Source organism: Sander vitreus, chromosome 20, assembly GCF_031162955.1.
Source record: "Sander vitreus isolate 19-12246 chromosome 20, sanVit1, whole genome shotgun sequence".
In the NCBI taxonomy this organism is placed as follows: Eukaryota; Metazoa; Chordata; class Actinopteri; order Perciformes; family Percidae; genus Sander; species Sander vitreus.
The window spans coordinates 19,581,719-19,597,275 of record NC_135874.1 but is presented as its reverse complement, the minus strand read 5'-3'; the positions used below and the strand labels follow the sequence as shown (position 1 = coordinate 19,597,275).

At 37.6% G+C, this 15,557-nt stretch overlaps 1 protein-coding gene and 1 long non-coding RNA gene across 3 annotated transcripts; one reads left to right on the top strand and one right to left on the bottom strand.

Moving 5' to 3' along the window:
- Nucleotides 1-1,085: 1,085 nt before the first annotated feature.
- Nucleotides 1,086-2,823, bottom strand: nkx2.4a (NK2 homeobox 4a). Of its 2 annotated transcripts, none has more exons than XM_078277617.1 (2): nt 2,338-2,823; nt 1,086-1,795 (listed from the first exon to the last, which is right to left on the bottom strand). In XM_078277617.1, exons 1-2 carry the CDS (start codon nt 2,702-2,704, stop codon nt 1,113-1,115), a joined length of 1,050 nt encoding a protein of 349 aa, XP_078133743.1. In that variant the 5' UTR covers nt 2,705-2,823; the 3' UTR covers nt 1,086-1,112. The 2 variants fall into 2 exon arrangements, with proteins under 2 accessions (XP_078133743.1, XP_078133744.1); XM_078277618.1 differs by having other exon boundaries at nt 1,086-1,768.
- A 403-nt stretch (nt 2,824-3,226) lies between these two features.
- LOC144535374 (uncharacterized) lies at nt 3,227-12,534 on the top strand. Its single transcript, XR_013503662.1, has 3 exons — nt 3,227-3,323; nt 4,705-4,784; nt 11,228-12,534. It is a non-coding gene; the product is annotated as an uncharacterized LOC144535374 (long non-coding RNA).
- Nucleotides 12,535-15,557: the final 3,023 nt, after the last annotated feature.

Below are 15,557 nucleotides of genomic sequence, written 5' to 3'. Positions count from 1 at the left end.
AATGCAAGGCATGTACTCCACTTATTTAGATAATATATTCGTCATTGTGTATTTTATGGAAGCTCGCATTTACAATAAAATTGACCAATTACATTGCGGCAAAACGAAGGTCTGGCCCTAATAAACACAGTAAGATCAATATGTTTGTGGAGTTTATTAAAAAAAAAAAAAAGGAATAATATTAATATATCAATGCATAAATTAATGCCACTATTAAACTTGCTGGGGAGTGTTGGGATTTTGTTTTAAAAGGGTGATTTCCCGGTCTTAGACTCCTGCAGACATCCTCCATTAAAGGCAGCCCTCCAAAATGTCACCTGAACAATGCTGGCTCCCTCATCGACCTTGCTTTCCTGCTCAATTTGGTCTCAATCACAACATAATGAAAATGCACTCCAAAACAGATCCCTTTAAAAAATTACTTCTTCAGGAATACCTCTCACACTTCAAGTTATTTATTGTTAACGTTCACTTGGTTTTGAAACATATACAGCAGCCATCACGCATTTGTTCCTTTTTTTAACTTACAAAAGAATAAAGAAAAGATAAAAGTGGACGCAATATCGATTATTATACAGTTAAACGCATTCGTGTGTGTTAGCCAAATATACAAGTCCCTACTTTATTTAATACGTCTAAATTAATACATTAGTTTACAATATTAATATGATAAAATACCAGGTTATCACCGTAAATAAGGAGTGGCGGCTTAGTGTACTTCAGACCTGATCCCACCTCCCCTCCCCCCAGTCCGAACTCAAGTGAAGCAGCATTCCTTTTTGTTTCAACAACATAGACTACATTAAAAACATCATGAGGAAGGTCCAAAACATGGATTACAAAAGGTCCAGAAACGACATAGGGTAATTGCTTTCAAGGGCAGCCATTTCTGTAATGTTCAAAAATAGACTCCCCTCTCAGAGATGTCAAGAAAATGTGCCCTGATCAGCTGGTGCGCTTCTGTGCGCCTTGTCCTCTCCAACACCAAAGGGCCCCCGTTTCAGCCTTCATATATATATATATATATATATATATATATATATATATATATATATATATATATATATATATATATATATATGAAGTTGAAAGTGACAGTACTGTATTAAGTCCTACCACGTTCTGCCGTAGAGGAGGTTTGAGCTGACCATGTTGCTGGTGTAATCTACAGCAGATGTGTCTATCTGGGCCATGTTGAGCTGGCTGTGCAGTGAAGGGGGGCTAGGCGACATCTCCTCGAGCTCCAAAGCGTTCACCTGCTGCTGGCTTTGATGCTGACTGAGGCTGCTGGTCGGAGATGCGAGCACAACTCCGGGTCCGTTCTGTTGTTGGTTTTGTTGTTGGCTCTGTTGTACCTGTTGCTGGTTCTGCGTTGGCGTGTTGGAGCCGTTCTGGCACGGTTTACCGTCCTTCACCAGAACTGGCACGGCTACGCGCCTCGGGGACTGCGCCTGCTGTTGGCACAGGTTACCGTCCTGCTGCTGCAGCTGCTGCGTTGCCTTGTCCTTGGCCTGGCGCTTCATCTTGTACCGGTGGTTCTGAAACCAGATTTTCACCTGGGTCGGCGTCAGGTGGATCATGCTGGCCAGATGCTCCCTCTCAGGCGCCGACAGGTATTTCTGCTGCTTAAACCTCCTCTCCAGCTCGTAGACCTGAGCCTGCGAGAACAGGACGCGCCGTTTCCTCCTGGGCGCAGCGTGGAGAACTGGCATGGACTTGGTGGCGTCCGCCATTCCTGAGAGACTCCCCATGCCGCTCATGTTCATACCTGTGGAAGGTCCCATGAATCTAGAAACTTAAAAATATACATACATATACGGGCATTCAATAAACAGAAGAGGAGAACACTGTTTCGCCTGAAGTAGTCTGTAATTATAATATATAATAATTATTGGCTGTTATATGCGATAATTATTGAAGCAGGAAAGCATTAGCTAAAAAAAACAACCAAATGTGATAATAATAATAATAATAATAATAATAATAATAATAATAATAATAATAATAAATATCTAGATCTTGCTTTAAATATTTGCTAATGCCAAAGATTTAAAAAAGTCGAGCCAGACTTGAAAGAATGATCTCCTTTTCAGTTTAACCGTCATAAATAGTCTTTTTAAATTAAAGATGTCTTGAAATAGTGTACACCATTTGCATGAGCTTGTTATCGTTAGCCTCCAAACATATATCATATATTATTAAACAGTGATACATATTTAGTCTTGTGCGTTTTTCCTCTCTCCTGAAATGTCAAGTCAATGTTTTTTTTGTTTGTTTTTTTTCATTTACGATGAAATAAAATGAGAAAAGTGTATATAAATGGAGTAAAAAACTTACTTGTGGAGTATCTTGGATCCGGGTTGGCGCTGTACCACCCTGTTGCTGCTGCACTATTCCGCATGCTTTCCTGGTACGACGGGAGGTCTCCCATGTTGCCAATGCCTCCATTGCAGTATCCCCCCATTGCGCTGTGGGAGAACTGGGAGACGGTGTGCGGCATGTGGTAAGTGGTGGCCACGGTGGCGTTATGGCCCATAGAGTGCTGTTGCATCCCGGTCTGAGACACCTGAGGCTGTCGGTAGGCTCCCAGTGGAGAGGTTAGGTTCCCTGCGCCGTCCATACTGAACTTCTTGTAGGTCTCCTCGATTGGACTCAAAATATCTGTCACTGAAAAAGGCGTAGTGTGCTTTGGGCTCAACGACATGATTCAGAAAGCAGGTAGATTTTTGTGTTTGAGCAGATCAACCGTGTTGTTGTATCGGCTCTCTCCTTGGTGGATGTCTACGTAAGAGAGTGCTTGTAGAGCGCCTGAGATCCTATTGATCGCCTTGGAGAAGGAGGCGAGCCCAGGGCGCTCTTAGCTCGGGTTTATTGGAGCCAGGAGCTAGGTTTACGACAAACACAGTGGGCGGAGCAAAACTCCCAAACCAGAAAACAATAGTCATTGACATTTTAGGGGAAAAAAATCATGAAATTACACTTTGTGTACATGAATAAAACGACGCCATATATTTATGATTCTGTCCTTTCTGGCAATTATATACAGGTGAGAATAACCCATTGTGTTCTGCACATCAGCTGATCTGACCACATATGACTATTTTGCGTCAGTAGGGAATTCCACTCTTTCTAGAAACTTTGAGAGCACTTTGCACAGACATAAGGGCCACAGAGTATCATCAAAGAGCCACAATGAAGTTATATGACCGGCCCATTTATGCTTCTTAAGCATCATTCTGCTTTTGCCCCACCAGAAAGGGACAAGTCCAAATGATCTCAATATAACAAAATGCTGAAAGGGAGCGTCAATAGGGATCCAACCTGTGAGTATATTACCACCTAACATTCAGGATCATACACAGGGTATAATGCACAGGATTTATAGATTATATTTGCCTAAACCGAACCTGCAGCTGCAGTTTTCCTGAAACCAATTCCTCCTGTTAGTTGAAATAATTTAGTCACAATTTTATACATGTCTTCATTCGACTTAATGCAATTTGGAGACCATATTGTAATCCTCAAACCCTGACGTCTGGTCACCATGCACTAATGACACTTTGCAGTCTTGACCTGACGTTGTAATCTCTAAGCAAACTGACTGGCGCCAGGGGAAGAATCAGAGGAAGAAAGACACAACTGGGGGGGTTAAAAGAGAAAAGAGCTACTACAAATTGCAATAATTAACACCAGTTAATGTAGCTTCCCATTACAACATAACATGTGTCCTTTATGGATCTATAACGCATTATTGAGCCCATAGCTCAACATCCCCTAACTGAGAGGGGTAGCTATTATGCTGCTCGTATAATATATGTATATAATATCATATATATAATATCATAATACTGATGATATTTGTATGTTAACACCTTACCGCAGACAACAGCAGCTAACAGCAGGAGCAGGTGTTGGGGTTATTTTCCAGACGTGAAATGTGTTCCTTTATTGGAAGTAGGAAACACTCGTCTCCATGAAGCCACTAATGTAATTTAGCATGGCATGGCAGCAAGTAGCTACCTACCTTAATTGAGCAATTGAAGACGTGACATGGTCAGCCATCAATTATAGCGACATATCAAGAACACCAATCTCCGGTTAACTCGATAGCCTGGTTGTAATAAATCATTGTTCTTGTGTATATTTCAGTAGAAACACCCCCCCCAGATTCCGCAGCGGATTTAATGTGAAGTGGTTGGACTTTATTGTTGCTGAGGTAAACCTAACAATGCGTGCGTATTCTAACGTCAGCTGGAGTTGTCAGAAAGACACACAAGTAGAAAATAAAATCCGAACAGGTGTAAACCAAATGTTCTCAGTAAACAAAAGTCCTATTCCTATCAGAGTATCAATGTTAAGAAAACCAATCATTTCTTAAAATTAAGAAATATTTCATACCTGCAAATATTCCTGTACTTGTCCAGACTTATGTGCGTCTCTATCATTCTTTTAGCAGCGGCAGCATGGTGTCTTTTCAGGGCGAAAAGAAAGGTAGGCCTCGGCCCAGACCTCTAACATTATGTAAATGAGGCAAACCTCTCAACCTTGTGGATTACTGAGTCAGAGAGCAGGACCCTGGTCCACAGACCCTCCACATTAGGATCCCATAAAAATCTGGAGCTGGTTGGCTGCATGCAACGCTTATGAGAGCTTATTGTCCACATTAATATAGTTGTCAATCTGAGTTAACTTTTTTACATCCAGTGAATATGATGTGGCCAAGGCAGTCAGTGGGAGCGGGATAAACGGACGCGCCAAGGAGCTGTGAAGAAGGCCCGGCAAAGGTTTGTTAATAAATCTGACACATATATAGAGAAAATAATTTAAACTGTCAAACCTTTTTGCAGCTGTTTATGTTAATAATTATTGAATAAAGCGTGTTGCTGTTTGTGTAGGCAGCGTGTGCAATACACGCTGACAAAATATCATACAATATATTATTTGAATTAGCCTACGCTGACCCTTGCCGCCCTAAAGAGAATAAGTGGAACCCTGGTGGCTGCATGGCGAGGAGCATTTTATTCCCACATTTTATTCCCAGAATTACGCACGGGACGGCGTGTTACTTTGCGTTGTTGTTGCTTTTAACTGTAAATACACGCTTTTTACTACTTAATTGTTAAACATTCTCGATAATTTCACCTAGAAAATACAATATTTCGGAGCATATAAGTGTTGTTAACCAGAACCAAATACGACTCACTTATGTAGTTTACATCATAGAGACAACCTTTTTCCGATACCATCACCCCCCTCAGCTCAGCAGATGGACCAGGGCGCCTGGTTACTGAAGTGCTTTTCTCCATCTCGTCGTTGCGGGTTCAATACCCTGAGAGACGGCTGAAGGGCCAGGGTCCTGCCCTGCAACCTCAACCACACACCGGCCGAGCACAAAGTGCAGAAAACATGGGGATGTATTTAGTCTCGCAGGCCTTAAATCTCTAGTTTAACTTTTTACCTTTTCTCTATAATGTGATTTGAACGAATACCAAACATGCAAGAGGTTTCCAGTTTTCTCCTCATGCTTCTCTTCGTACAGTTTAGATGATTTTCTGCAAGTAAATAAAAAATCTTGCCACGTTAAAGATGAGATGATAGACATAAAACTAAAATCCAGGCAAAATTTCCGTGCGTAATGTACGCACGACCACATTATTTTTCTTTTGTCTTATTGTCGCTTATTAGATTTCTAGGGATTTATTAATATATATAGCAATAGCAATACATTAGCCACTCTTCAAAAGACAAAGGTGCGTCTTGGTTCCTATGAAAGCGGTCCCGCGCTAAACCACTTCCTTCAAGACTCTAATTGTATCTCTAAATTTGAGGAGAAACATAAATAAATAAAATGTAAAAAATACTTCAAAGCTATGTGAAGTGTTCCAAGTCTTACATTATAAAATATTTCATGTCTGGCAACAGAAAAAGTGAAAATAATTCCCTCAATTATTTTTTTTTTATCAAACAATAAGCGATATAGGCTACGATATACATTTAAATTGATGCCAAACTGTCTGTGGCTCTATAAAATGTTTTCTCCTTAAGCTTTTGAAAGATTTGTTTCGGGACGTTATTACGCACGAAATATAATTAGCCTATGTACTATTCCGCGAAACAGAAACCTAATTTTGAACTTTATACTATATAATACTGACACTGAATCTTGCAACACCACAAATGAATTGTCTTCCTCACTCCAAACTCTTTTTAGGATTTAAACCACATCTGTATCGTGACCCGCCCAGTGGCTGAATTTGTGCGGACATTTGTGGAGAAAATCCCACACCTGTAAGTCAGTGTAGTACCATTTAGATCAAATACTTTCTCTCCTCTTAAATCTCCTAGCAGTGTGAGAGTAAAAAGCGGGCAGGTGCATATCTTTCAGCTGCACTACTTGAAACGGTGCGGTTCCTCAGCTAAGTAGGTTAAAGGTCCTCCCAAGTGGAGAAAGTATGCGACAGGCCTCTTGAAGACCGTATTCTTCTGCAGGAGTTTGCATTCATTCACAATTAATGTCGCTTGATGGACGAAATGATGCTAATAGGGCGCCAACAAACAGAATATGGGCTTTTTTTATGGGATGCTGACCATAATCTGACAGCTGGGGAAAACGGTGGAGAATTCAAATTTGTAATAGGATTAGAGTGTAGAAGTTCTTTAAGCTTCACTGTATGATGTGCAGCACTTCATTTACCTGATTACTTTACAGTTAAGGTTATAATCAGACACTGGGAACTGCACTGACTGCTGGAGGAAGCCTATAACTGTCCATGTTGCATGTCAGGCAGCAAATTGAGTTTGTCACTGGAAACTACTGGAGTTTTACTGTATTACACAGCGTTTAACTACTGGAAGCAAATTGTTAAATTGAGTTTTTCCTGTCTGTGTTGCCTCAAAGAAACAATTCAATTCCTTGAGCTCTCAAGCCACTAACCCAAGGCCATGGAACACCAAAGGACAAAACTGTTCATGATAGAATATGAAAACCAATTATTTTCTCTTTTTAAAAGAGATAATAGCACAAAGATAAACCAGTCCCCTCCTTGCTGTGAGATTGCAGTACATTTTTTATATTTGGAACTTTGTGTGTGTGCAGAAGCCACTGATTGATGATATGCACTGCAGGTACTCTTTCACAGGGGAAAGTTTGTTGGTGTCATTTTTCTTTTTTCTTTACAAATGATTAGACCATAACTGATAAGCTGTCTCAAGAAAACTGAAATCATTATCATGATTTCAATTTTCATCATTAGACATACAGTATAAAGATATAATGTCAACCTCCACCCTGTTATTTCCTTCAAAATAGAACTCAATAAGCTCTCAGTTTCTTTGATAAACATTACTGTGATCAGTTTTAAAGAATGTATATATCAAATAGATGAATAAATACTGTGTAAACAAATAATTCTCTAATTCTTTACTTGAGATTTGAAGAAAAAAAAGCCAGAAAATTCCACTTTTGTGGGTCTGAAACAGATTTATCCTCCTGAAATTTGAGGTACTCAGGGTTGGGTGAGAGCCGCTGTCCGCTGCATTGTTTTGAGTGGCAACATTTTAGCATAGCTGCTCTCTTTTGTAACAATAATTAAAAAAACACAGCAGCAGATCAATGCAGATTACCAAGGTTCCAAGGGTACCTGGTTCGTCCACTTCTCTGTTGCATTATTTGTGGCAGCAGTGAGGGCAGGTAAACAAAGCTGTTAGAGAGTATGGTTGTGACTCAACCACGGCTCACTCTAGCTTTGTCACCCAGTTACTCATATAACAGAATGTCTCTGCCAATCTTTCACTGCGACTAGTTGCCCTTGGCAGCCACTTGTTGTGATAAGATGAGGCCTGTTTGATGACATGTCCTGAAATTTTATATATAAAGAATTGGTTCACTTCACTGCAGAAAGCACACTTGTATTTAAGTAATGGAATTAGACTATAGATAGATTTAGGTATAAACTATTTATTTTGTCAGCAAAGTGCAGTCAAAGCTCTCAAGTGACATCAGAACTGTTTCGTAGTTTCTTGCCATTGATTTTCTATTTGTTAGCTAAATTCACATCACTCTAAAAGCAGATTAAGCATACAGTTGTTTTTGAAAAAAAACAGGGTGTTGTGCAGAGTTACATGTCTTGCTGTAATTGTGGCAGGTTTATATCAATTCTAAAATAATTTGCATGCTTTGGGGCTTTTTAGGTGGGTTACAAGGTTTTTTTAGGAATCTGAATGCACTTTCTTTAGTTCAGTTCCTTTATTCTGCCAGGAATTTTGAGTTTTGATGCCGTAGAAATAGTTCAGCTGGATTCTATTCAAGCTCTTTCACGCCATCATGTGTGGTAAAATAAATAATTATAATTATAATAATAATAATAATCAAATGTGATTTTACACCTGAAATGCATGCAAATAGCTGCAATCTGTATCACGTGTTTCCTTTTGTCCATTTATGCCAGAAATTCATTTATTCAGCTTGTTTTCATCTAACAGTCAAGAGATACATCTTCTAATCCAAAGTTTCAAAGCACTTTGAGTGCTATATGTGGAGACAGAAACTTTTTAAATGGCTTCACAACTCAACAATGGAAATGTGAACAGAAGCTGCATATCAATGCGATCTGTTTATCCCCACTTTGGGATGCTTTTATCCAGTAGGCCACCTGATCGCCTACCATTATTTAGATGAATCCACATAGACACATCACAAAACTACTTCATCTTCTGAATGTATTGATCCTGACAGATACAAGCATGCGCCACGTGCTGCAATTTAGAATATAGTCAAAGCCCGTTTTTACTGCACTGTGTAAAAAGATTTCAATTTTTACTTCTACTTGTTTTCACCACTGCCTTAAATCCACTGCCACATGCTGAAGGGGAGTGACAGTTAAACCTCTGAGAGTCAAAGATTATCTGCAGAACTATAAAAAATACAGTGGAGTGATAAACAAAAAAACACATAATAAAGTTTTGGTATATTGTAAATTAGTTCAACATCATATTACTAATGTGTGCGCATAGCACTATAGCACTGTTTATTGTAGCACTGTTTGCATATGCAACTATTTATAGTTATTAATTTGTGTGCTTAATTCATAATTATCTTTGCCACCTCATTTCTATCTTGTGTAGTTTGAATTTATATTTGCCTCTGTCAAAAAACAAACAAACAAAAAATATGTATTCATATGAACAATATCAAATAATATCATTCAAATAATACTGTTTTTGTGACTATCCCAGCATTATTTTGTATTGACATGATTTCTGTTTTTACTTTATATTATTTTTTGTATTATTTTCCTCTGGTCATGGTCATCAACTGCTTTCCCTCTTGCTCACCATTTAAAAAAAAAAAATCTTTATAAATGGATTATTTGTATTTGTTAAATAATTTTGATGTGTTAAATGCAGAGTTGTTGACCAAGATTATACTTCAAACACACAACAAGGAGTTACAATATTATGGAAGTATAGGACATTTGTTTTTTTAGCAACTGGAAGTTAGTTAGAAGCCTGTAGTCATTTTCAAGGAGACATATTATAATGAAAACTGTGTGCATTTACCCCCAAGGCAAAGTAAAAAAAAAAAAAAAAAACTACTGTACTAAAGTGTAAAGTGTAACATGTGTAAAATGTTCATGTTAAAGTCAAAATATAAAGCTAATATGTAGCCTACTCAGATTGTGCTGCGTCCTCTAATAATAACATCCACACTTACCACATGAAAATGATTCACATCATTTGTGATATATCTCTTTAGTGGCCATCAGAGGAACTACAGCAGGGGGGTCAAAATGTCCAATGCCCTATAATAACTGCAGCAACAACACTGTATGTACATATTGTTTTTCATGATATATTGATTCAGAGTGAAATGCAGGACAAGGAGCATGCTGTCCTGAGATACAAAAGGCTTTTTTTGAACCAATAGGAGAGCTGGGATTAGTAGCAGCTTTGATTTAAGTTAGCGTGTGTGAACAGTGTCTTCAAGTATCAAGGATGGCTTAAAAGACATTAAAACACAAAGATGAACCATTATGAGGTGACATTATTAATTGTCATCAGGGACATCAATTATTGCTAAGTTATAAGTGATTGCTTTGAGTCTAGCTACTTCTTAAATGTGTCATTTAGTGCATGTCTTTATCTTTTTATTCATAGCTATAGAAAAAAGAAAACCATGTATATAACATAACAACTATAGTTTATACAATTGTATCAATGCATGGGGGAAAGGTGTTTTACAATTCAACATTTCTGTAAAGTGACATTATATGCTTCCACCTTTTTCTTTTGATGTGTGCCTAAACACAACATACTATTAGCCCCAAAGCACTGGGATTTAGCTCACAGGCGTAATGACAGGAGAATAACACCTGGTGTAAATGGTGTATTTGTATTTTATAATATGTATATTATGAATAATATGTATTTGAATAGAATAGCTCCTGAACTTGGAAAATCAAGGATAGCTTTATATGGAAAGTAAATCATATGATTTAGTTTTAAAAAGCCCACGTTTAGTGTTGATTTTAGTGTTGAGTAAATTGTCTGACTTGTTATTCATTTCAACATCTTGACTCAACGTCATGTAGAAGGTATTATTTTACTGTTCATGGTCAGCTTTTTTATGTCTCAATATAAGATCATAAAATATTATAAAACATAAGAGTTATCCTACACTCTGCACTCTATTAGCTTATTTATGATCATATTGTAAATTAACTATTTTTACAAATTCTTATCAGTTTAGACAAAATATAAATCATTTGTACTAAAAGTGGAACCACACAGCTATCTTAAATATTACTTTTATAATATATATATAGTACAATACATTATTGTTTTTTCCATGTGACTTGTGCATTTTTACACATCCTACAGTTCCCACAATTCCACTTTTTTCTTTTTCAGACCCAAGAAGGGAGTTGAAGGAACTGTATTTGAATTGTAAATGTTCTCTCCCATCATTGTCAGCCGATGGTACGCAAAACACAATATTCCTAATATGACTGTTCTGTTGTTACTGACTCATGCTGAGAAATACAAAAGCTAACAATGATATTCTGCACAGTGACATGTTTCATTATTTATTTTTACACTGTTTAAATCTCTTTGTCTCCTATGTGTGTATTGCAATGAGTGTCTGACTTGCTGCTGCTGTACAGTAATAACAAGTCTGCCTGGGGCTAATGGCTCTCCTGTTTGTTGGTTTTGTCTCGTCGTGTTTCAGTGGTTCTTCCTCTCTGGAAGGATGTCAGCTCTCTGTGCCTGGCCATCCCTGAGGACGCTTGATGTCATCTTGTCTACCTGATCATTACACTACCTGCTCTCCTCTACAATGCTCGCCTCTCTCTGCTCCGCCACTTGAAATGCTTGGCTGGCCTCTTCTCTGAAACCATCATGAAATTGTGTGCTAAAACGCTGCAGACTGTTCCTCCTCTCTCCTCCCTCCAGCCAAGTGTGCAGGAGCCAGAAAAAGATTCCTCCACTCGGACGACTGCTGCCCAGTCAAAGGGAAAATGCACAAAACATCCTTCAGCCGCCTGCCACCGCTCACAGCTCTTATTTGAGTTATTGATGTTAGTAGCATATGGCATTTTACAGCAATGTTATTATATTCAATGGACACATACCAAGTTGTTTAAAAAAAGAGGTCCTTTTGCAGTGTCACAGTAGGAAAAGCGCAGGTGAAAATAATAAAATTAATGATGGCTGAATTGCAATTGGCTGCTTCAGTTTCAGGTTCTGGTATTGTGTATGCTGTCACACTGTCATTGTTAACATTATTAGTAACAGATGTGCTTTTCCTCCTATGATAAGTGAAATGGTCTGCTATGAAATGTACAATAGACTGCAGTGGACAATGTCAATACTTGAAAGCAGAAGTCACTGCAAAAATGCACCAAGAACACTGATAATGCAATCAAAATATTGCGTCCATCATCATTCATGAAAATACTGATGTATAAACATTTTCCTCAACTTTAACACACTGCGAGGGACTGCTTTCATCTCATCAAGTGTCTATTTCATTTGGTTTAAGCTATGTGTGAATGATCCAGATATTAAAGGAATAAACAACAAATGTAAAAATGATGTACTCTGCATATTGAAAGATAGGTTAATATAAGCTTTACATAAACTTTGGAATGCATTTTGTTTCATGTAAGGAGGATTTTGTCCCACATCACTTCCATTGAAAGTGAATAAGGAGAGGATCTGTTACTGGTCAGTATGAACATAATCAGAATTAGAATCAGAATATGATTTATTGCCAAATAAGTGACACAAGGAAACAGAAGGAATGATCACAGCAAGCAAAACCTGTTTCAATGTTCACATACACCTGACTATTGTTTTAGAACAGACTTAAACAAATTGGAAACTATACTTTAATGTGTACAATATAAGATCCTATATTTTTTTTACATTTTTACTAGCAATTATTTTAATAAATCAACTGCATTGTCAGTGAACCTTTTAAAATATGTTTAAACATTTGAATTCATTAATGTGAGATTGTCGGAACACGCTGCAGAGTCTGGCTCACATAGAGTGGAGAGGTAACACGCACAGTAAAGAGTGCAGTGCTCTGCTACTGGACATTAAGCAGTGGAGGGGGAAGTGTCTTGCTCGAGAGCATCTCAGTAGCATTTGTAGAGGGAGGGGGCTCCTTTAATCAGAGTATTTCTTTTCCCAGGCATTCCAAGCTCAAAAAGGGATTTGAACCGTTCACAGATGTGCTTCTGTTAGAGACGGCTGGCCCAGTTCCATTGTATGCTTAAAAATGAACGTCCTAAAATAACTCTGCTTTTACAGTAATATGCCTGTTGTATTTACTGAAATGGTTTGACAGGGATTATGTACTTCATGTATTACATTTAAAAGACACAAATGCATTGTGTATTCCTGTTACACTATTCTTCATTTCCTAAGGTAACTAACTTACCCTATCTATGTTTCCAACATAGTGACATGCTCTGTAACTCCTACATATATTAATCATCCTGACATCAAGTATTAAACTTGAGCATGAGTTGTTTGTTTTTGACATTTGTGTACCCCAGGTAATTCAAATGAATAAATATCTGATGTATCATAATGAACCAGCATACTGTTGGGTATAAGGCACACGGCTCAACACAAATTCCACCATTTAATTAGAGGGGGATTTAAACACTGTACTTGGGTAAAGGCGGTAATACCACAATGTAAAATGACTTCAAATACTATATACAGTATAAAATTTTTGAATTCACTTAGGTGTCACAGGTAAAGGCATTCATTCTGAATTCAATCTCAGAGTGTATCAATGAGCTGCAGCTGTAGGTGTTCCTTTCACCTGTAGGCTTGCTACTGCATATACTGTGGTTTCAACTACAGTGTTTTGTATGTTACATCTTATTCTGCAATAAGTAACTATTAACAACTGCTGATAAATAAAGTGGAATCAAGTGTGCAGTATTTCCCTCTGAAGTGTAGAGAAGTAAAAGCAAGTCTCGTACAATTAGCAAGTACATGTGTAAATATACTTATTTACAGTTTATTATGCATAGGTTTTTATGTAAATAAACCTGGAACTTGTTTTTTGTGTTACATAATGTAACATTTTGTTGTATTCATTCTTCCTAATGAATGTGTCATAAAATTGTGATTTTAACCCCCTAAAATAAAAACTATAAAATTATTGTAAGGGTGGCATTTATTTTATTGAACAAGTCTAGTCAATTTGTACATTTTAAAACAACAAACTTTGACTTTGAAGTGCTGTACATATAAGTTAAAAATACATTTAGATCAATTAAATGACAATAAATACATTGTAAAAAATACAAAAAGCACAGTACATAGAAAGACATAAACTAAATGTATTGATATTTATGTTTGTGAAGACTCAAAAGCTAAAGTAAAAATGTAGGGTATAAGAATTAATATATAAAAATAGCCAATAGCAGTGGAAGACCTGGCAGTTAAGAATAAACTGGACAATCTGGGCAACAATGGAAAATGCTCGACCACTCCACGGGATTTTAACTAGGGCAATGCACAGAGGATCTGAGGGGCCCGGAGGTCAAGTGGGGCCCTGCAACAGAATGGGGGTTTGTGCCTTGCTCAGGAGTACTTTGGCAATGGCAGCCATGAATGTGATACTCCCCATTAATTGACTCAGCTGGATTACCCTACCAGTAGCAAGCAAAGGACAGTGGGCTGATGAGAAGTTGTGTGTGCTACTACATCGCCTTTGTGTGGATGAAAACATGGGATTGTATCTGTGACTATAGAAGACAAATACATTCAAGGTTATTGCTTCCATCTCACAAGGAGCATAAAGACTGACTGTGAAACATGATACAATAAAGTCAGACCATGCATTGATCGGCTCATGTAGAAATACTGCACCTATTGAGCAATTTTTTTTTTTTAATGTATTTTCCATTTAGTGAAGATAGCTCCAAAACACATTATAAATTCACCACAGTACAAGTGCACAAACACATGATGGGCACAACTTGCTACACATATTTTACATCCTCTTTGTCCAGGAAGTTAATTAGGCAACTTGAATTGGTAAAACGCATTGCTGCCACATTGTTGCTCTTTGATCATCACGCATGCTGATTGAAGCATGTCTGAAACAGATGATGGCTGGCTGTTATGAGGCTCAAAGCCCCAGGATCCATTTGCAGTGTTGGCATCTCAAGCACCTCATGTTCATCCTCTGAAGAAGGTGAGACAATCCATTAAGTGAAAGGCATAAACACTCAACTCTGGGAACCTGATTGTTGGCGCTGTCCCCCATCCAGCCCATCTGACTGCAGCGGACTGTGGGTTTTATACAAGACAATTCAAGTCCTAAGATGGAACATTGAGAAAGAGAAGACAAAGGGAAATAAGACCATATGGCAATTTGCATATCATAACACAGCAGCACAACTTTTAATAAAAGAGCTCACAGATGCAAGAGATGGAACACTTTGAGACAAGTTGGCTCTAAATATTCATTATCATGCATTGAAGATATGAATTTACCTGCAAGAAATAGCTATCAATTTTAAGCTAACCACATTGTATATATATATATATCTATATATATATAGATATATATATGTTTGAGTACATGACATGTTTGTCATATGTATGTTGGTCTTCTTCTTTGAGCAACACAAATGTATTGAATAATTGAAAAAGGAAATCAATTACATTAAAACAATGACATTGAATAGCATTAATTTGCTATGATCTCTGATCATGTACATAGAATGGGATAAAAACACGTTTGTTTTTAGCACAATGTCATTAAAATGTGGCAGTTTTTTATTAAGTGTCAAATCTACATAAAATACCAAAACGGTCAAATTGAACAAAAGCAGTGTCTCCTGAACTACAAAATTGATCCAGTAGACAATAAACATTTGGTCGCTGTTGTCTATCACAGTTTCAGTCCATTACAAAGAGTGTCATGAACACCTCACGTGGTCTGTAATTATTATGATTTTTTTAGCCACTTGTGTAAAATTCTGTTCTTTGTTCCACCAAGACAAGTCAGTCAGTTTTTGTCA